The sequence below is a fragment of the Alternaria viburni genome (genome assembly GCF_023758015.1).
Source record: "Alternaria viburni strain BMP 2772 chromosome Unknown scaffold_19, whole genome shotgun sequence".
NCBI lineage: Eukaryota > Fungi > Ascomycota > Dothideomycetes > Pleosporales > Pleosporaceae > Alternaria > Alternaria viburni.
In genome coordinates this window covers 211043-232389 of record NW_026055788.1, presented here as the reverse complement: position 1 = coordinate 232389, position 21347 = coordinate 211043, and the positions used below count along the sequence as shown (strand labels likewise).

At 53.0% G+C, this 21347-nt stretch overlaps 5 protein-coding genes across 5 annotated transcripts; 3 read left to right on the top strand and 2 right to left on the bottom strand.

The window, feature by feature from the left end:
- Positions 1-303: 303 nt before the first annotated feature.
- On the top strand, positions 304-1273 carry J4E79_008186 (uncharacterized protein; the record flags this gene model as incomplete). The annotated part of the gene is made up of 2 exons (XM_049357045.1): positions 304-750; positions 809-1273. The coding sequence occupies 2 exons, from the start codon at positions 304-306 to the stop codon at positions 1271-1273; spliced, it is 912 nt and encodes a 303-aa protein (XP_049208409.1).
- Positions 1274-5293: 4020 nt separating this feature from the next.
- On the bottom strand, positions 5294-8076 carry J4E79_008185 (uncharacterized protein; the record flags this gene model as incomplete). The annotated part of the gene is made up of 3 exons (XM_049357044.1): positions 5294-7453; positions 7507-7995; positions 8053-8076. 3 exons carry the CDS (start codon positions 8074-8076, stop codon positions 5294-5296), a joined length of 2673 nt encoding a protein of 890 aa, XP_049208408.1.
- Positions 8077-8731: 655 nt separating this feature from the next.
- BBP1 (Branchpoint-bridging protein) lies at positions 8732-10786 on the bottom strand (the record flags this gene model as incomplete). Its single annotated transcript, XM_049357043.1, has 5 exons — positions 8732-9640; positions 9690-9913; positions 10107-10324; positions 10371-10578; positions 10633-10786. 5 exons carry the CDS (start codon positions 10784-10786, stop codon positions 8732-8734), a joined length of 1713 nt encoding a protein of 570 aa, XP_049208407.1.
- A 983-nt stretch (positions 10787-11769) lies between these two features.
- Positions 11770-13708, top strand: J4E79_008183 (uncharacterized protein; the record flags this gene model as incomplete). The annotated part of the gene is made up of 5 exons (XM_049357042.1): positions 11770-11852; positions 12291-12348; positions 12399-12624; positions 13129-13275; positions 13461-13708. The coding sequence occupies 5 exons, from the start codon at positions 11770-11772 to the stop codon at positions 13706-13708; spliced, it is 762 nt and encodes a 253-aa protein (XP_049208406.1).
- A 4740-nt stretch (positions 13709-18448) lies between these two features.
- J4E79_008182 (uncharacterized protein) lies at positions 18449-21234 on the top strand (the record flags this gene model as incomplete). Its single annotated transcript, XM_049357041.1, has 5 exons — positions 18449-18514; positions 18745-19150; positions 19222-20338; positions 20427-21042; positions 21094-21234. The coding sequence occupies 5 exons, from the start codon at positions 18449-18451 to the stop codon at positions 21232-21234; spliced, it is 2346 nt and encodes a 781-aa protein (XP_049208405.1).
- Between the last annotated feature and the right edge of the window lie 113 nt (positions 21235-21347).

The window sequence follows — 21347 nt, the reverse complement described above, 5'->3', positions numbered from 1 at the left end:
ATTGCACCCACACGATGACTATGTTCACATGGCTCGGCATCCTGTTCCCGTATTCGAAGGATATGCGACGTGTGCTTTCTACTAGCGACTGTGGTCCGCGCCGCGATCGTGCGTCGGCATCGGCATCCCGCTTCGGAAGGTACTTATCGCGTGCCGCATATTGTGGGTACGGCACAAGACGCGCACAGATTCCCCGCAGTCGCGTCATGTTATAGATACCACAAATTACTGTACAATGAGTACTATACTCCTTAAGCAACGACTTGCAATTGGACCATAATCCGTATATCGGTTACCAGGACAATGGCTGACCAACCAGACTACGACGCGATAACTTGGCCCGTCCAACTCACGAGCAAAGTGCATCGTAAGAACAACCCTCTCCTGGATCCTAGCGACCCTGCCCTTTCAGCTGCAGGCAAAACAGTCCTGATCACTGGGGCCACAGGTGGCATTGGTCGATCGATTGCTGAAGCATGGGTAACCGCCGGTGCTAAGGCCATCGTCATAACCGGGAGGAACGAAAAGAAACTACGAGAGGTTGTTGACAAGTTGGACGCCATATTCCATAATGGGACGATCGTGCATTCATCTGGATCCATCGATATCACGAAGGAAGAAGATGTTGCGACGTTGTGGAAGAGGGCAGGAGAAGCCGTCGGCCGAATCGATGTCCTCGTCAACAACGCCGGATCCTTGACGCAAGCTATGATTGGCAAGTTTGAACCAGGAAAATGGTGGCAGGATTTTGTGAGACCTCTCCCGTCTCTTTCCTAGAAGCCCTCGATGGTTACTGACGCCTGCCTAGGAAGTGAATGTCAAGGCCGTACATCTGAACGTGCATCACTTCCTCGCCCAAGCGCCGGACGGCAAGGGCACTGTGATCTCGGTCTCCACCGGAACGTTGGGCGACATGTATGCCGACTTCTCCTCCTACATCCCCAGTAAACTCGCGCAAACCAAATTCATGGAGTTCCTTCATCATGAACAGCCTAGCATCCGCACATTCAGCCTCTTCCCCGGCCTCGTTGCAACAGATATGCCGCCGAAGCAGTATCTGGACTTTGCCCTGGACGATCCCATGCTAACAGGAGGCTTGACACTTTTCCTATCTACAGAAAGAGCAGAGTGGTTGCGAGGCAGCATGGTGAGCGTGAACTGGGACTACGAGGAGATGGAGATGCACAAGGAAGAGATTCTGGAAAAGAGGTTGACGAAGTTGGCTTTTTGTAATGCGAAGTTTGGGAAAGGAGGCCATCCTTGGGCGACTTGAATGGCGTGGAATAGCTCTGACATCCAGGGATTTTACTTCGCGTTACCAGATGACATACGTACTAAGAACTACGACTGTGCGGCTGCTTGCATTTTCCTTACAGGCCCACTCGGTATTCGTCTCTGATACAACATATAACCCTTTTCAACAAGAATCTACTTGTACGCCACTACGTTACCACATAGTTCGTTCGACGACGCGGCTCCAACCATCGACATGTGTACCTTCCGAACATGGTCATTCAATTTGTCCTTTCTCGGAAATGGCCGGATACCACGCTCACAACCAGGTACTTCACACCAGAACATGTTGCCCGCATCTGGTGGTGCGTGAGCTCCATTGTAGTGCCGCACCAACTCTTGCCGACGACCGAAGGTGCGTCCATAGCACTGAGGTTCGCTACAAACGAACATGAGCCTCCCGACAGCGGGCAAGTATCTGACGACGTTGTACGTGTCAATGCTTGGTGAGTTCGAACGATAGGTCATGAGGGGCCGCCCGTGTGGGAGAGGAGTGGATAGTGGTGAGAATGTAGCCCTCGGAAGAGCTGGATCAGGAGTCGACGGGGTATCGTTGAGAGTTCGTCCTCGGAAGTCAAACACTTCTGACACTTCCATTCCCTGGAGCATGTTGTTCCCGGCGTCGAAAGAACGGAACGGTAGATCAATGTTGCTGATGTGAGGTCAGTCAGGATAATGAAGGCTATAGGTCCCCAGCACATACATGTAAGTGTCCTGGACGCGCTGATAATGTGCATTCATCGGCTGGTAGACCTCATCACTACTCTGATAAGCGCGGAATGAACTTGGACTTGTGGTATAAGCGTATGCTGATCCGGTTTCAGCTAAACCAGCCCTGTCATCATGGCCGATACCAAGCGAGGGCGTGCCCGTGGCACTCTCTGGTCTGGCAAAGCTCGACTGGGCTTGGCTGAAGTTATCAGGCTTTGCTACAGGAGAAGCGATGGAAGGCGCTAAATGATTAGTGCATTTAACTTGTGAAAAGCGGACAACATGCTCACAAGATAACGTGGTGTAAGGTGCGTCAGGCGAGAAGTTGGGGCAGTACGGGCATGAGGGACCACATGGTCCAGCAACATAATGCAACCAGCTGAGGTAATTGTAACTGCTGCCGTGGTTCATCATAGAAATGTGGATGGATGTATATGTTCAAGGTTACAGCTTTGAAAGAGAGCTGGCGCGAATGAGACTCGAAATCTCATATCGCAACAGGATCACTCTCTTTATGTACCGGCGTTCTCAGCTGCAGAACACCGCTGACCTGAACAAAAGTCAATACAGTGTCATTTTAAATAGCCCGTTGTGCCCTCCGTGGCGTGGTGTCGTGGCAGAATTGCGAGCAGTTTGGTGGGTGCATGGGCGGGACCCGAGAGTGAGTGGGTAGCTGGTACCTAACCACACGTTGCGCACACAACCATCCAGTTGCGTTCAATATACTTCTCACCCCTGTTTAGACTGCAGTCGTCGTATCAAGCCCGATCTCTATCTCCCGTAATTTTCTTTGGCGCCTTATTGGCAACAAGTCGCCTTCGCAGTACAGCCGAGTCGGAAAAGACTAAGGTACCTAGGTACTTGGGTACTTCGGTATCAAGCAAAAGTAGGCAGCGACCGCCCACTAAGTTATTTCATAGGATCAGGGTACGCTCGGGCTTCGAACTCAATCCGTCCTCTCATCCGCAGCGCTGCAAGTTCCCGTCCACAGGCAGGGGTCTCTCGCCTGTGGTTGATCTTGTTTTAGGCCACTTCACCCATCAGCCTCACTCGTCGATCCTGATCCTGCGAATGGGGATCTTCGCTCTCGAACTCGTGGCTGATTGCGATGGGATGTTGATGCAGAGCAGGGCAACGAAACGCGGTTTACGAACTCATGGTTGATAGCAATGTCGACGCCCTTTGACGCAGGTGTAACGGTAGCCTGCATGGAATCATATCCGGTGCCAGATGATTGGCTGCCCAGGTGGTGTCTTTTGCGTAGACGACGACTTGATGCAGGTATAACGGTGGTGTGCATGTATACCCTGACACCCTGCTCAGATGTTGTTCAATAACTTGGCACCAATCAGGGAGGCTTACTGTACTGCAGGCGCCTAGTCCACTCTCCTTCGTAGTAGGCCCACGTCCCGAGCTACCGTATCCCTGTGCCCTGAGCCTTTGGGGTCTGCTAGCCCTCGACGTTAGTCACGCTTCTCGTCGTGTAACAAGCTGCTTCTAGATCCTCGAAGGATATCGCCATGTCAGGTTTTCTTTGGCTGTGGCATCATGCAGCAGCACAGTTCGCCTTTTAGCTCCCATACCCACGTGATACCTTCAAGCTTGCTAAGGTTCATTTCTGGGAGATCGGCACTGGCACCTTCATAAGAGCTGCGGCTCAGAAGTCTCGGCATCGGACGATTCCTGTCACTTGCGGACAGTCTGACAGTCATACCTAGGTATGCTTTCCACGACCTACAGAGTCCGATTTTCACCACTCATGTGCCACGATTGATGCCGTTACACACCATATCTGTTGCCTCGTGTCTCGGGATATGAAGCCGGCGAAAAGTTGTGGAAGTAATGAGTACCTTCACTCGGGAAGACAAGCTTGGGTACTTCATTTCATCATTCTATACAATCAGCTCAAACCCACAATACAGTACCGAAGAAGCCTCAGTCTCTATCCTTGACCCTCCCCGTTTGCAACCATTCAAGGTGCTCCAAGAACATGTGATTGATCCTGTACAGCCGCTGTCCCCGATCATTCGTCGCCCACTTCTTCGTGAACATGTCCTTGTACGGCCAGACGTCTTGTCGAATCGTCCGTCCAGTCTTTTGCAGATGTCTGACAAGTGATGAGTACTAATTTTCTTCTTGCATGCGGGGTTGATGCAAACTTACACATAGTTCGCGTATGCTAGGTAAAGGTATTCGACAAACGAGGTCACGATGGATTGCGCGACCACTACATCCACCCAACCATATCCTTTTGGCCAGAAGGCCAGATATACTATGACGAAGGTGACCGTGCCAACACAGCTTCGAAAATGAATATATGCATATTCATATTCTGGAAGCAACGCCTACGCAAGCCTCCGGTTAATATGCGAGTATGTCTAGAAAGAGAGTGGAGTATCTTACCTCGACATCGCTGCCATAGTTAGCGGGCATAAGATAGATCAACTTCCTAGCAACGAAGGTGTAATAGACGAGTTGAAAGCGCCAGCCGTCAATGTTGCACCCTAACCATGTCATGCGTAGAAGAGACCTGCCCCAGAATGGACACAAGCAGACAATGATGCCGTAAATGACATCCCAAGCCATAGTGGTTCTGAGCCAGCCTCTGCTGAAGTGCGCAATGGAAACGCACGTAGTGCCTACAACATAGAGACGCGCAACAACCGCCCAAAGTGACAGTGGACTGAGCAGCTGGGTATATGCAAGTATGGCGAAGATCAGCGCAATGCGTATCGCATCGCGGAGATTGAGTGGTGAAGGTTTCGAAGTCATGTCACTGTCCGACAGTACGACTATGTCGTAGGGTTGATATTGCAGGAAGCTGAAGTTTTTTGGTTTGATGAAGGGGTGGTGGGGCTTTTGTAACAGCTGATAAGAAACAACACATATAACAGGCGCCTCTTGCGGGGTAGTGAAAGCTAGAAACAAAGTGTCCGGCTATCATTCTCAAGGACGCTCGACTTGACAAACCACAGACTCGTTCAATACAGCCAACATGCAAAAGAACATCAGTGTGGAAGTCTGCAAAGGCAATCTGACATCAGGTCGTTCGGAGCTTTCGCTGCTTCGGGAAAGGGTGTAGCATCCACACGAGGCGAAGATCTGACCTAACCAGGACGTTGCGTGAAATATGTCAGCCGACAGATGAGCTGCATTTAAAAGTACTAATGAGGGGTATCTTTCGTTGCATTCGTCGTGACTCTCCATTACCGTGTCTCGTTAGACCTCTACCATGATTCCATACTTCATAAGGACAATCAGCTTACTGACCATCCAACACCACAAATCATCATTGCATCTCCATCTCAACCTCATTCTTCGCCGCCACCGCCTGACTAGGCTTTTGTCGACTTCTACTCCTGTTCTCTGCTTTCTTTTCCACGATGTCCGCTCCCAGCCCCAAATCGACAGCCTGGTGCGACACGGGCTCAGTGGGCTGTTCGGTTTTCACTCCGGAGCTCGTATTCTCGTTGTCTTGTATAAGCTCTTCGGGTTTTTCGTCGACCGTGTCCTGAGTGACATCTTGCGCTGGTCGATCCGTGTCCATATCGGCACTCAGGTCTGAGCTTGGCTTCACAATGTCACGTGCGACGTCTTCGCTTGGTCTACTGCTTGCTGCAGCTGGGCTCGCTGCTCTGTTCCCGTTGCCAGTGAACCCCAACTTCTCGAAGCTCGCCATAACTCCTTGCCTTAGGTCTTGTCCCAGAGCTGCTGCGGCATCGAGGGGTTTTGGTGTGTTCGATGCCATCGGAGAACGGTCCCCGACGGCGTGTGTGGGTGGGAGATGACCGGTCGTACCTGCTCCAGTCGCTCCCTCCGCGGTCTCTGTACCGGTCACGATAGGTTCCTGGATGATTGGCGTACTTGTACCACTCCTGCCAGTACTGGCATTGCTGGTCTGTGGTGTGAGGTTCGGCGGCAATTGAGAACCAAAGCTATTCATTTCCTCATCAGTTCGACCGAAACACTCAGCCCACCATCTTGCCTCTCCTTTCCGAGGGAAGATCATGCGCTCCTTGCCGCGAACAGCATCATCGATCTCAGGTTCGTACTTTGGATTCATGAACTCTTGCTTCCGGCACAGGAAGTAGTCCCACACACTCCTTGTTCGCTCCTTAGCCCTGGTATCTATGCGTTCCTTCTCATTGTCAAAGAGGAACGTTCCGTACTGACAAGAATAAAGATGGTAAAGCAAGCGCCTCAAGAAGCGCTCGCTGAATTCGAATCGGGTTGGGTGTTGGTAGTGCAGTTGATATACGCAGTCGAGGAATTGATGGAAGACTGGTGACAGCTCGTTCACCTTGGTGATGCGATGCTCTTCCGCAGCTCCGATCTGGGCCGGCTTTGCTGACGTAGGTTCTGCAACATCTGTGCCGTTTTCCGGTACGTTCGTCTCTGGCAGCTGGTTGAGAGACTCGTTCGACTCGTTGTGTCGGTTGAAGAGACCCCGCGCGCCACGGAGAGCATTCTCAAAGGGATTGCTGCCTCCCGTGCCGTCGCTCTTGCGCTCGATCTTCTCGTTCTCTATAGTGAACCATTTCTCATGACTCAAGAAACCCGATCGGTGTCGGAACATGTGTCCAAACGATAACCAGTCTTTCTCGACAAGAACAATGAAGCCTTCTAGCGTCCGGTAGTATGGATCTAGCAGGATCTGACTTAATGCACTGAGCTGGCTCGTACGATCCCAGCCATCAGAACAGTGGATAAGGACGTGGGAGTGCATGATCCCGACCGTTCGGGCTATCAGCGCAGTCCCGTCCAGTATGTTGGCAATATGCTTGATCCAGTTGCTCTTTGCCAGAAGCTGTCGATTGGGAGGGAAAGGCACTAGATCGGATTCTTTTAGCGCTTCGATGACTGTATCAAGCGACTTCCGCATGACGTGGATGTTGTCGATTCCGAGGTAGGCTTTTTCCGCACCAGGGTAATAGTCCATCTTCTCAGAGCCGAGTCCAACAGCTTGCATCGCATATGCGTTGACTGTAGGTCTGGCATCGACAATAAGGTTACGCTGCTGGGCTCCGTATACTTTTGGTGCGTCTGGATCTGTCTCCGAAGACGCCGTCAGATCGTCTGCGGTGGTCCTGCCGGTGTTCGTATTCTCGTCCACTGTCCCAACAAAAGAGCTATTAGCACTGGAATCATTCAGGTTCACAACGCTGGTGTCGGGAGTGAGTTCTGTAGAGTTTGAAGAAGAGGCATTCGCAGGTTTCCACCCACGGTTAGTAGCCCAGATGGCTGCGACAAGCCGCTCGTCTTGTGGGTTTCGATTCCCGCGCAAACCCGGTGTGGGCTGCGAGCTTCTAGTTATAGAGCAGTTGTTGATGGGATGTCGGTAGACGAGGGCTGGTATGCGTTGTCGCGAGCGGTATTCGCCGGCGTATCTGAGAACGCTGTCTGAGACGTTGGTAGGAACGACGAGGAGGGCGGGATATGTCGGCGCGTACTGTTCCACTCGTCAAGATCTGTGTTTGACCTTACATGTCACATCTGATGTACCTTATATTCGACGTTGACTTCAGAGATCCGCCAGCCCTTCTCCGTGTCCTTGGGGCTGATGCCCAGTCGCTTCCACTCGCGGCGGGCGTCGTAAATCTCCCAACCATTTTGCTGATCTTCCGGCGGCTTCGGCTGGTAGCTAAAGGCCAGTAGCTTGTCCAGTCTACCGATCTTGCACGAGAGTGCCCGTATGCTATCGTACACGTCACGCGCCTTCTTCTCGTTGGGGAAGAAGAAGGCAAAGAAGGTAAAGTCGCGACATCGTATGCGGATCGAGGGCTCCTGGCGTAGGATTGGCGGGCACGGTTTGAGGGAACAATAGTTGATCATAGGATACGTTATCCATACTTCTTTCTGTCGCGGTGGTTTCGCGTCGGCAGGAGCATCGGCAGGCGGGCTGGGGAGGTAGCTGAAGACGAGATGGTGGGGCATAAGATGCAGCGTGCCGTCGAAGCGCGTGCCTCTACGAAGGAGGTAGACGCTCTCCACCTAGGAGTAGTATCAGCATAGCTTCGAGGAACCTGTAGAGCTCGCAGCGACTCGTACCTTGCTCACGCGTATCCGCTCCATAACGACTGTAGGGTGGGTGAGAGTGAGGGCGGGCGGCCCAGAGCGGGGTCGCAACTCGCTAAGAAAATAGAGAAGCACGCAAGGCAAGCATCTAGAGAGAAGGATACAGGCAAATGAGAGGGTCGAGTAGTCAAGCGCGTATCGTCAACATGAGCTTGTCTGCATGTGCCCACCCTGTCACGCTCATGCCTGGTCCCGCCGCTTGTCCTAGCACCGCCTTGGCGTACAACGTCATCTACATCGCCATAGTCAATTCTACGTTTACTTAGAAATCATAAACTGCTACGGTGACATCACTGACTGCTTTTCACACATGAAGCATCGGTATCGTCAGAGTATCGAAGAGGAGTGCATTCAGCAAGATGCTAAGTAAGACCTCGCTTTTTCATGTACAGAGTATATCTAGCACCTAGGTATCCAAGCACAAAGTGCGAGAAGCTACATACTTACTAGACCTCGCCCATGAGCTTACCTGTGCCATATACCAGCGGCTCTCTGCTCGAATTAGATGTACACGACTCCCAAAGACCACCTTCTGCGCTTTCAAGACAAAAATATTGCTACAGCTGTTAATAGCTAGATACCAGTGGGCATAGACACGAAAACTGGCTATGCACAATCCGGAATCTGCGCGATCGCTGCATCATATGTCCATCTAAGCCGGAGGAGGTGGCGGTGGTGGGGGAGCGTCGCTGGGCGGGGGAGGAGGAGGAGCCTCGCCCGGAGGGGGTGGTGGAGGCACAGATCCAGACGGCGGCGGGGGAGGCGGAGGAGGGCTGCCAGCACCACCATAGCTCTGGAAGAGAGGACCCAGTCCGGGAGGAGGACCGGAGGGAGGAGGAGGAGCGCCATAGCCAGGGGCACCGTACGCACCAGGAGCGCCCATGCCAGCGTTCTGGTCGTAACCATAACCACCGTATCCGTAGCCAGCACCTGCCGCAGGCGCAGTGGGGGTGGCAGAAGCCCAAGGAGCCGCACCGTTGCCAGCACCGTAGCCTTGGTCATAAGACTGACCGCCACGGCCGCCACCACCAGCCCAGGGGGGAGGAGCAGCAGAGTTGCTGTCACCGCGACCACGGTCATCGCCATCGTTGCGCGCCCAGGGTGCAGAGCCACCAGTAGGACCACGCTCCCAGGGCTTGACGGCACGCTCGCCTCCACCGTAGCTGTCTCCACCAGCAGCACCGTTGCCGTTGTACTCGATCGCCGCACGAGGCTGTCCAGGGGCACCTCCCATCTCGGCCATGAAAGCGTCGAGCTCGTTCTCCGGAGCAGCGATACGAGCTGGCTGACCGCGGTCGGGGAAACGGTTCTCGTTGCGCCAGGGCTGTCCAACTTTGCGGTCGGGACAATCGCGAGCCATGTGACCAGCTTGACCACAGACGCGGCAGATGATGCTGGCGGTGAAGTTCTGTTTCTGCGGGCAGTCGTACTTGCGATGACCGATCTCACCGCAGTTCTGGCAGGCTTGGTTCTCGTCGTCGCGAAGGGTACCGTTGAGGGCGGCAAGCTCACGAAGCTGGTTGCGCTTGAGTTCGTTTTGGCCTTCAGGGATAGAGGCAGCCTGTAATTGTTAGTACATGTACATGATTAGGAAGAGAGTGGTGTCTTACAGTCTCGATAACGTTGTGGATAAGCTTCTTCGCCTTGTTGACCTTCTCCTCGGTGTCGGCCATGATCAAGCAGTGAAGATCCTCCTCCTGGTTGCTGGTATGAGCTGCGTCAGAACGTCCTTTACCCTCCTTGACGGAGCCTTTGCCACGGATCGCAATCTTTGCCTGGGATTCGGTCTCCATCTTCTTGAGGGTGTTTCCACGGGGGCCAATGAGTAGACCAACTGTTAGTGCAAAAAGCTGTGGTTAGTGTATGATCAAAAATTTGTGAGCAAAAGGGTTAGGGTTAGTGACATAGCTGTACTGCAGGTGCCACTAGATGCACGTGAACATCCAGCAGTCTGAGCAGGCTGGTCAAGACAAAGGCTGGGGTAAAGCAAAACAAGGGGAGGGGAGTTAGAGGGGTTAGTTCCGTACTGAAGTTAATCTCCGGGTAGTCATTGACCGGAACGTAGACTTTCTCCTGTGTCTTAGTAGGCCGCCTGTAATCGGCAGGTGGGTGGTAGTTAGGAAGCGTCTTCATCGCCTTCTCAACGAGCTTGTGACGCTCGTCTTCGAGGCGCTTGCGGTAGCGGAACTCGCGAGTGTTGACACGGCGACCGAAGTTGTCGTACTGGGGGGGCGGCGATGGGGACCTGTTCATGTTAGCATCTCCAACGTTTGAGGAGGGAAGCCACGTACCTGTCACCATCGGCTGGGACCACGTCGTTGATCTTGAGCTTCTGGGTAATCTCCTCAATGCGCAGATGCAGAGTGTACGCGTCAAGCTGCTCAGTAGTCATTGCGGCATAGATGGCAGTCGGCAAGCCCATCAAGCCAGCAGCCTTGTTCTCGCTCGCGTCACCCCATCGGTTGCGCTTCTTGCGCTGTCGCGGACCGTCGGCAGAGTCTGCAGCTTGGCTGTTAGCAGATGAATGGGAGTGCGTGGGAAGACTCGACTTACTGCGCTCAGGACTGCGGCCGCGCTTCAACTCAGACAAGCCTTCGGCGGGCGCTGATGGGTTGTAGCCGCCATCATCGTCGCCTCCACCGAAACGACGGCGAGTACCTAGAGGTATGTTATTAGAACCGGTGATGCCCTGGTTGCGCCACGACATGTTTGCTGTTGACGAGAGGTTGTGGTTGCGATGGAGGTGTAGTTGGTGAGAAAGTGGAGGCTGTCGCGACGAGGCAAAGGTTCAGGCTAGTAGGGAGCACGCTTGGCCGCTTTAGGCTGCAGTCTGCTGCCCGGCAGATCACGTGCACGCCGCTGCGCAAATCTCACGATTACATTCACATATTCGCGTGGTTCGCCGCCTGATATCACTATGTAAGCTCTTTATGATGCGCCTGTCCCTAGGTCATCGTATTAGCATATCCGAGGCCCCGCGTTGAGTACGATCTTGGCCCATTCTGGAGCCTGCGGGTATCTCAACATCAACCTTATGCGCGTGCAGTACAACCAGACTGTACAGCGCTTCGTCAGTAATACTAGGGAAGCTACCGCCGTAAGCGTTTATCGGCAAGTTTCCATTTTGCCGTGTCGAAGACTCACTTGCCGAAACCCTTGGGGCTGCTTCTGTTCTCCGCTTTGCTTAACAATCGTTCCTTCTGTACCTACCTAGGTAATGTTTTCAGCTGCTACCACATTCAAATCTATGTTTTATTCGACGAAATGCTGGCCTCTACATAGTCCTCACCAACTTCTGTACCTCTACAAGGGACACGTTTGATGGCCGAGTTACGAGTGCTGGGGCTGTCGTTGCTCTTGGATGATGCAGGCTTTGACAGTCGCTTCTAAGCAATGAGCTTGCTGAACAAGCTGTTCCTTGACACCAAGGCTCTTGACCACAGTAGCTAAAGCATAAGATTCGGATTCTTGAATCGCTTACGAATCGCCGCAGTTTTCGCCGTCGGCACTATTAACAAAGCATGAAGGCTGGTTTCGCCCGAAGCTGCCCCTCATTACACCCCACTTTCATCATCGCAGTTGTCTGATCACAAAGCTCCACTACGTCAGTTCTCAAGCTATATAGCTACGAACTACAGCGATTCTTTGCTTGTTTCTGTGTCGACTTACAGCTACCGATCCATCGCAAAAATGTCTCAGCAATCGGACATCAACCTGTACACCACCCAGACGCCTAATGGCATCAAGGTCTCCATCACTTTGGAGGAACTAGGGTACGTATCTTTCTGACCATGTAAGACGTCTCCTACAATCTCGGGGATATTCCTTGGGGAAACCTAGCAGTACATGTTTCTATTTCCATCTCTTCCGCTGTCAAGGCTCTTGTCATTGCACGAGTGCGAGAGAAAGGGACAGCAACCTCGGTGTTTCCGAGAAGCTCGAAGCAAACGAAAAACAAGCTAAGCGATGTATTCGACCTACATGAAGTACCTTGGGGTATAGTCAGCAGCATCTGCGCATCGGAAAGTGTCTATTGCGATAGTTCACTTTCGTGCCAGACCTTCGGATGCCTCTGGATATTGCCCTTGGATAGCCATTGCCGAATAACGTACATTTGCGAAGCGCTACATCATTTTACTCATAATCCACAATGGTTATAGAAAAAAGGATATTATGCATTCAAGGTTAGCTCAACTTGCTGATATCCCCAGTCTCCCTTACAAAGTCCACAAGATCGACATCTCCAAGAACACACAAAAGGAAGAATGGGTCAGCCTTATATTCCCCTTTCGCATCAATGCCATGCTAACGGTAGATAGTTCCTGAAGATGAACCCCAATGGGCGAATCCCCACACTGACCGACACCTTCACCGACGGCGAGACTATCAACCTCTTCGAATCCGGAAGCATCATGGAGTACCTTGTCGATCGCTACGACTCAGATCACAAGATCAGCTTTCCCAAGGGAACACGAGACTGGTATGCCATGAAAAATTGGCTTTACTTTCAGAACGCCGGCGTTGGTCCGATGCAGGGTCAAGCTAGTAAGTATGACTTTTCCTATGCTTTTTCTTTCTGGCCTTTGCTTTTTCACGGCAGTCCCGAGATCATGTGGACTTGTCACCCGCTGCAACAACGGTTCGTTACCGCTCTCAAGGTGGTGTCGTCATTCAATACCATACTTGGAGCGGCAATGAGATGTTGTTATGTATAGTAAGATGGGCGCAGCATGGCTTGATCGCCGAGTTCATCGTCTTGGCTTTGGTACTCAGGTTCCATCGACCCAGATGACCGTATCGAATCAGTCTTCTCATAGTAAGCGAGGAAAGCCTCACGAGACAGCATTACCGCTCGAGCGGCTGTACTGTAGATCTTGGTTCCGATGTGGGGGTCGGTTCCGATGTGGAGGTATTTTCAGAAGCCATTGGAGGCACAGTCACCCTGGTGGCGCAGATTACTGCTTCTTTGGCTTCAGACTGCTTCACAATACTGCAATGGAGCCGAGACGTACCATGTCAGCTGGGATATCAGGTTAACGTGGACCGCAGACCATTTCACACGATATGCCCCTGAGCACATTGAGTACGGTGTCAACCGATACCAGAACGAGACACGTCGTCTGTACTCAGTCCTTGACAAGCATCTTGCTTCAGATAACAGGCCGTATCTGTGTGGCGAGAAATGTACAATTGCCGGTAAGCACTCCCCTCAAATGTACTGAGCGGTGAGCTCGACATCTACATCCGCAGATGATGGCACCATCTATGGAAGCATCTATGATCTATCCGAAACTTCGTCAAAACCCACATCTCCTACCCAAAATTCACAAGCAGCTGGTTACTCCAGCATACCCATGATGATATGTGCTGATACATGCTAGATATTTCGCACTATGGCTGGGTGGCGTCCGCAGGCTGGGCTGGGGTTGATATCGACGAATTTCCTTCCCTCAAGGCCTGGGAAGAGCGCATGACATCCCGACCCGGTATTGAAAAGGGTCGTCATGTCCCGGACCCTCACACGATCAAAGAGCTCCTCGCAGACAAGAACAAGATGGAGGAGTACGCTGCCAAGAGCCGCAAATGGATCCAGGGCGGCATGAAGCAGGATGCTGAGAAGCAAAAGTAAGTTATTTTTGCATATTCCAAATGACTACAGACGACGTCTCGTCATAGTGAAGGTCCTTGGGCATGAAGGTGCTTCATGTGAGAGAGGAGCGGACAAGCAACCTTGAAACCCTTGATCTGTAGCCAATCGCATCCAAGGATTCTGGGTGCTTGACCAATCGGATCAAGTCAAATTAGAGTCTACCTAGTAGCGCACCACGAACCCGAATCCGAACTTTGTTACAATTGTCCTAGACGGCGCACACTTTCACGCCAACTAACACCCTCAAGTTCCAGACTATAAACAACATTGCGCCACCATCGCATCACTGCAGGTACCATCTACGAAACGCCAAACAAGTCAGGGTAGACCTGCACCATTCCCACTGCTCGTTCTTGAATATGACCCACTTGGAACTTTTACATCTTGGCATTTTCTCGCGTGAGCTCGGGTGAGTTTCAAGACCATTCATCATTTTACTTAGTCACAGAACGACACCATAACTCTAAGCCTAAAAGGTAAAGTCTATGCGGCCTGCCAAGAATGTCAACAAAGTAGGGAATATCCAGGTTTACAAGCTTGGTTGCGTAATACTCAGTCATCAGGGGTGTAACTTAACAAATGATGGATGGAAAGTGGCGGGCTCATCACGGTTGACGGGACATTACACTAGTACAATACTAGTGTCTGTTCGCGAGGTCAGGCCCGTTGATCCCGTATAACACCGCGAACGCTCCGATTGCTGTCAAGTTGCACATTTGTTTGTCTGAAACGTTCGAGAAGGGTGTCCCAAGACTTTGTTGGAGCCCGGGAAACTGCCCGTACGGTGTCGGAGCTGAGGAACGCTTGCTTGCTCGCGATCGCACAGCTGGGTAGCCTAGTGTCAAGCCGGCTGTCCCCAGAGTACGCTACCACCAAGTGCCGATGCAGCTGCACTCAGACACTTGAAAAACAAAAGGACCTAATGGCAGCTTGTGTGCTAACGCTCACCGTCAGTCTGGGCCCAACAGACAGATCTAGTGTCTGTTAATTGCCAGAGGGACCAAGCGTTTGTGACAGTGTCTGCCACGCGCATGGGCTGGTGCCTACCGCTCAGGTGGCTGGCAAGATCCGGACGGCATCGCCTGTTGCCGTGACGGTGGCCATGCGGTGACACCCGCTCGAAACTTGGAAACTCAGCCATGGACTCAGCCATCAAGCGAGGGATCAGAAATTGCCTCAGAAAGAACGCGCGCCTAGGCATGGTTGAATCTTACTCGTCTCAAAGACATCAGAGCTTCCTGTGTGCCGGGAGCATCAGCTCACCCGGCCTATCCGTGAATGGAAGGACATAACCACGGGTACGGAACACGTCGCCTCCCGGTATCATTCCACAGGGGCTCGAAGAAGGATCAGTCGTGTTCCCAGAGCAAGTGCGAGGGCTGCTGACTGGTTTGATGAAGGGCGAACACGCAGTGTTTATCACTTCAGGGGAGCATGTATATCGCCCCGGGTTTGTGCAGAGCACCTGCATCTCACCCATAGTGGTGCCTGCACCTGTATCAGCAGGACGGACTATTTTGAGCCACCAACAGGCGTCGCCCCTTTCATCAGTTATTCCTCCATGCAGCATGCGTCAGACTTGCGTCCCGCAACACCATTAGTCCCTTCCCCAGTCTGATACTCTCCCCGCATTATTGCTCGATCAGCTGCAGGCTGCATGATCGCACGCTGCTCTGCGACGGCGGCAACGACGGTTAGGCTCGCTAGAATGAGCCGGTTAAGCCTCAAGGGTCTGAGGAAGCCTGATGCCCCAGCTGTGAGGTTTCGAGCCGTAGCTGTTATACTACGGCTATTTCGCCTCTGCCATAGCCGACGCGGTAGGCGGCGCCCCCGCAGAGCTGTCACGGATCGATCTCAACGGTGAACATCGCACCTCCTAGAGTATAGTCGAGCGAAGCGGGTCATAAGATTTACAGGGCAGACAAGCATCGTCTTTGCGAAGCGGGTGGACCGTCCGTTCAGCCGACGCTGTCAGTTCCCCAGGTTTGGTGTAGGCCACGTTCCCGGCTTCACTGGTTGGAAAATCTGGGGTACATGACAGAGGCAGGTCCTGCTGCATGCCATAGTACCTAACTAGCGAGTCTGAGCTCCAGCTCATATTGCTCAGGAGTATATAGTCTGGGGATGGTCATAGTGAACTCAACTGCGCTTGATCACGAGTGTCCTGGTGTTGAATCCTTGATCTAGCAGTAAGTACAGTATGCACTGAACACGCCTCCCGCCCATATTGAACAACCTCTGTGTGTGGCTGGAATAATGTCGTTCCATATTACAGGAAAGGAGCAAAAATCCAGCAAATACGTGCGGGGATCCGGTCTGTGAGTGGTGAATAAGCCAGGGCGAGTGAAGCGTCGCAAGCTGGCAACAAGCCTTGAGGCCTCGAACTGTCGAACTGCATGAGCAGACGCAGTCGCCAAACTGCAATCCAAATCCATCTTTTGTGGGGAAACATGGCTTTCAATAGATTATGATCCGGACAATTGCGTTCATGAGTATAATGTGAGTGGGATCCTGCATCAGCTTGACTCTTACAGAGATAGGAAGGCCAAAGCTGTATGGTCACACGTCTCGGGGCTTGACACAAAGAGGATGAGCTTTGGCGCCTGTCTGCAGGCGAGAGGACCCAGAAGGCACAGATTGGTCATCTTGTCGAAGCCAGAGTGAAGGGGTCCTGCCCTTATGCATGTTCATTGTGCGGGCCCTCGCACTGGAACTTGCAGATGTATTGCGGGCCCCCCTCGTGGTCGCAACGCGCAGCCTCTCAGAATGAAGCAATCTTACTGTCTACCTGTAGGGCCGGAGAAGTCAACACTTCAGTGGTGGTGCAGCATCTAGTATTCTGCGAGGCTGCAAGCTAGTTCAACGGCCCGGCAGGCGCTGCCCTCGTCTTGGTGTGGATCAAACTCTCAGTATGTGACGACAAATTTGGACAGAATTATGAAGATCGTTGGCACGGAGCCAGGGAGCAGTGCCATCCCTTTCCATCGGCCAACGGTTTCAGCTGAGGAGAGTTTTGTTCAACGGATGGCGCCCACGTGGGTCTGAAGACCCAGCTGCAAGATTCTGACGAACTGGTCAAGACACCCGAGGAGGCTTCCAAGTTTGAGTCTTCGAGAACTTGCCGTGTAGCGCGTACCTGAGATAAGCGCAGGATGCCTGGATAGTCTCCGTTCGATGAAGTTATAAGCGGATCCAATGTTGGACTTTTGGTTCCAGATCTATTACGGCCAGTTCGTTAGTCGTTGGACCGTTCACGTTGTTGGTGTGCTGGCAGAAGGATTATACGGCCAGTTCGCGGTGTTCCGCATATAGACGAAAAACGGTGACGTTGGGCCGACCACATATCGGAGGTGGGTTTGCAGGCACTACAACGTCGCTTAGAGGCCCTAGGACTGCTCGGCTTCTCCTGCATGGCGGGGACCGCGAAGCCACATAACAAAGTTTGGCCAAAATCCACCGACACACCTAGCTCACGCTTCAACCAACGTAGCTGTCGCGGTGTGCGCTCGAATACTCGTGTTAGCAGCCCGGCGACGCTCAGTACTAATGACTCCTTTGTGGATACTGAAATATAAGCTTGTCCGCGGGTCGAGACTCACGCACGCTCCTTCAAGGGAGTGGGACCGGGTGTGGATATCATTGGGCGTAGCGCAAAGGTCGTGCCATGCCTTCACGAGAAGATCGTTGTCGGTATCAGGTATCGGGTTTCAGATGCCATGGCAGCGTGCATATTTTTGACGTTCTGACGTCTGGTCCTTGACGGGCAAGGGCACGCCAATGATGTCCAGGTACCATGAAACGGGACGGAAGCCGTTTCAGCAGATGAGGGCATTCCAAACCAGCAGCGCTCCCAATGTGGCGCGCCAAATATCGGCGAAGGGGGGCTATAGCGGGCGCGTTAAGATGATACCTCCGACACGCATGTTGCGCAAGAGCTTCGGGGTCTTATTCATGGTCAGGCGCTACAAGCCACAACCTGGAGAAAGTGCCAGGAGGTATTGGTAGTCGGCGCAGGCAAGGATTGGCGGGAAGCTGACGTGCGGTGTGAACTTCGAAGAAGCGGGGCTCTCTGCGGTTCGCTCCTAGCGCCGACGCTGCGCAGCACATCTCCCACCGGCTAATTTGTATTTAGCCATGCTCGAATCATGCGGTAGGATTTTCTGACCCTTGCTACGGTCCCCTGCTACGGTGTTCCTGACCCTTGCCACGTCTTGCCCCAGAGCCTGGTTGCCGTAGCCAATGGGTCGTAGCTTTCATACATCCATGAATGCTCGAATTAAACATTGCGTCTTCTGATATTGCTCTCCAGTTGATCTCGCTTCTCGAAGCCCGCGTGGACGCATGGAATCTTCAAGCCACAGATCGTCACACTGACCCTTGGAATCGTCTTTGCAGCTTAGGACATTTCACAATCGGGGTGTACCCTCGGCACCCAAAGCTTTGTCGGAGGCCCACATATGCTCCCCAAGTATCGCATGACCCGTGGTCGTCCCCAGATTTCCGGCAACCGACTCCTTCGTCCTCAAGTACTCCCGCGACGTCACCCGCGTGCACAAACTGCCGTTCCCTCGCAAATCGCTGCTCTCGAATTGAGTCGCCACATTGGAACAAAGTAGTACGTCGGCCGTGTTCGGTGGGGGCCGTCTGATGCTGATCTTATGTAGGGACAACGGCGGCCGGTTGAAGTCATAGTCGTCATCCCAACTCACAGACGCAACCATGGAGACCACAACAGCAGAGACACCCAAGCTTGAACGTCGTGGCTCGGCACCCGTGAAGCGAAGAGTGAGCCGAGCATGCGATCATTGCCATCGAATGAGAACAAGATGCAACGGCCAAGCTCCGTGTTCGCGCTGCATAGAGCTTGAGTACGTCTGCCAGTACAACCGCGAAAAGAAACGACGCGGAAAAGTAAGCACCTCCAACGATCAACAGCCTTGTCCCTCAACGTGAAGCATTCGGTATCGCGTGTACATCGCGCATTTGAAGTGCATCGAGTAGCTAACGAGTCGCAGGTCCCGAGGCACATCCAGAAGCAGCGAGAAGAGGCAGCTGCCAGTGGTAGTCCGCAAACCCCCAATGGAATTTCGAGCTATTACGAAAGGCCCGGCGTAATGGCAGAGATGGACGAAGATGTTTGGTCGCAGTCTGAAGCAACACCAGTTGTACAACATTTCCCAGCCGGCAAAGGTGGTCTGCCTGCAGGTGACTGGCAAGCTCTGAACCCTGGCACGACATTCGATCCACCTGTCAACCACATGATGATCGACCCATTGCTTCTTGGTTCTGGTGCTGCGTACCCGGCAATGCATGCCGAGATGCCTCGCGAAGAGCTGATGTACGCCATGAACGGTACGTACGATGGCCGAGCTCGGAGTGCTTCACAAAACTCCCAGTCTGTGTACATGTCTCGTTTGTCTCGTATGTTACTCGAAACCCTCCCAGCGTATCTGCGATACGTGGTATATTAGCAGCGCCGCTGACAGTCACAGGCATGCACCTTATTCCTGGTCCTAATGGTACACCGGTTTCGATCCCTCCTGAGTACGCCAACATGACGTATCCAATGCAGTACCAAGCAACAGGAAGGCAATCGTCTCCACACAGCTATGGTTCTGTAGACACCGGATCACCGCAGTCTGGAGTGAGCGCGAACTCCTCCCAGAACGGCGCCGCCATCGCCGCTTGCAGATACCCTGTTTTGGGGCCACTACTACCCCACCTTGGACCGATACTCAATGTCACCACCGCATGCGATCTCCTCGAATTTTACTTTCAAAGTTCATCGTCGGTATTCATGGAACCGGTCTCGCCGTACATTCTCGGATCTGTTTTCAGGAAGCGAAGTTTCCTCCGACAACATAAGCCCAGGAAATGCAGCCCTGCTCTGTTATCAAGCATGCTATGGGTCGCTGCCCAGACGAGTGAAGCGAGCTATCTGACATCTTCGCCGTCAGCCAGAGCTATCATCAGCCAAAAGCTGTGGAAGCTCACAGTAGATCTGCTCAAGCCTCTTGTCCACTCTCCATCTTCTCACGGTTTCGCTCCTGGACCTGGCTTGACATCTGCCGCACACGACGCTTTCGGAGTTGACCGAGCTATAGGACGATACGATGGAAGACCCGACGGAGCAATGCCACCCACCAGCACCCTGGATGATGTCGCTACGTACATCAACCTCGGAGTCGTGACGTCCGCGAGCGAATACAAAGCGGCTTCTTTGCGGTGGTGGAACGCGGCATGGTCGCTGGCTCGAGAACTAAAACTAGGGCGAGAACTGCCACAAGGACCCGTGAAAGAGCGAGAGACAGCTGCAACAGAGAAGGAGATTGAGGCGGGTATGCCAGAAGGCGCCAGCGCGCAGGCACCCGTGGGCACACCATCCGCAGCAATCGTGGAAGAGATGAAGGAAGAAAGGCGCCGACTGTGGTGGTTGCTGTACATGGTTGACCGGCACCTTGGCCTCTGCTACAACCGACCGTTGGCGATGCTCGACAACGAATGCGAGGACTTGTTCCAGCCGGTTCCTGACACCCTCTGGCAGGCGGGCGAGTTCTACACTGGCCACCCTGGGTCACGGAAACGGGGACTCAATTTTGAGTGCACATCGTACGTATGCACCGCGGCCGAAAGATGCTCTAGCCGGAGTTTCTTTGGCACACGACGATGAGTCTGAACACGAGGCTAACTTTTACAGGCATGACATTTTCGGTTTCTTCCTGCCCTTAATGACGATTCTCGGAGACATTGTAGATCTGAATGCACAGAAGAACCATCCAAGATTTGGTCAACGGACATCCTGGGAGCTCCACGAGGCAGAAATCACCCGCCAGTTAGAACGGTACGCGTACAGCATCGAGGACTTCAAGGCACAACATGGCTGCGGCTCGAATGAGGAAGCGCAGGCCAACAGCACCCCAGACCCAGTTCGGAGTGAGTGGATGCATCAGACGAGGAAAGTCGCGGCATATGCCACCCACATCATGCACGTGTTGCATATCCTGTTACACGGCAAATGGGATCCGGTGGCACTATTAGAGGACGACAACATGTGGATTTGCTCACAGTCCTTCCTTGCGGCGACTTCCAACGCGATATCCGCTGCACATGCGGTAGAAGTCATACTGGACGTTGATCCGGATCTGTCGTTTATGCCCTACTTGTTCGGCATGTATCTCCTGCAAGGAAGTCTGATCCTGCTCCTTCTAGCGGACAAGCTATCGACCGAGACCAATGACGGGGTTATTCGAGCGTGCGAAACCATTGTCCGGGCACACGAGGCGGCGGTTGTGACTCTCAACACCGAGTATCAGGTAAGCCGCATCACTCCGGTCTCTGGACGTGACAGCGCTAACGAGACACAGAGAAACTTCCGCAAAGTGATGATCTCGACATTAGCGCAAATAAAAGGCCACGGCCACGCCAGAGAGATGACGCCTGCGAAGCGGCGGGAAGTCCTATCCTTGTATCGCTGGACAAGTTTAGGAAATGGATTGGCCATATAAGTGAGCCGCAAATCATTCGAAGCAAGTTTGTGGGATTCGGCGTCTGGAGCGACTCGGACAAGCCTGCGGGCTGGATACCTGGCTGGAGCGTTGTACAACTATAATCTCTTTTT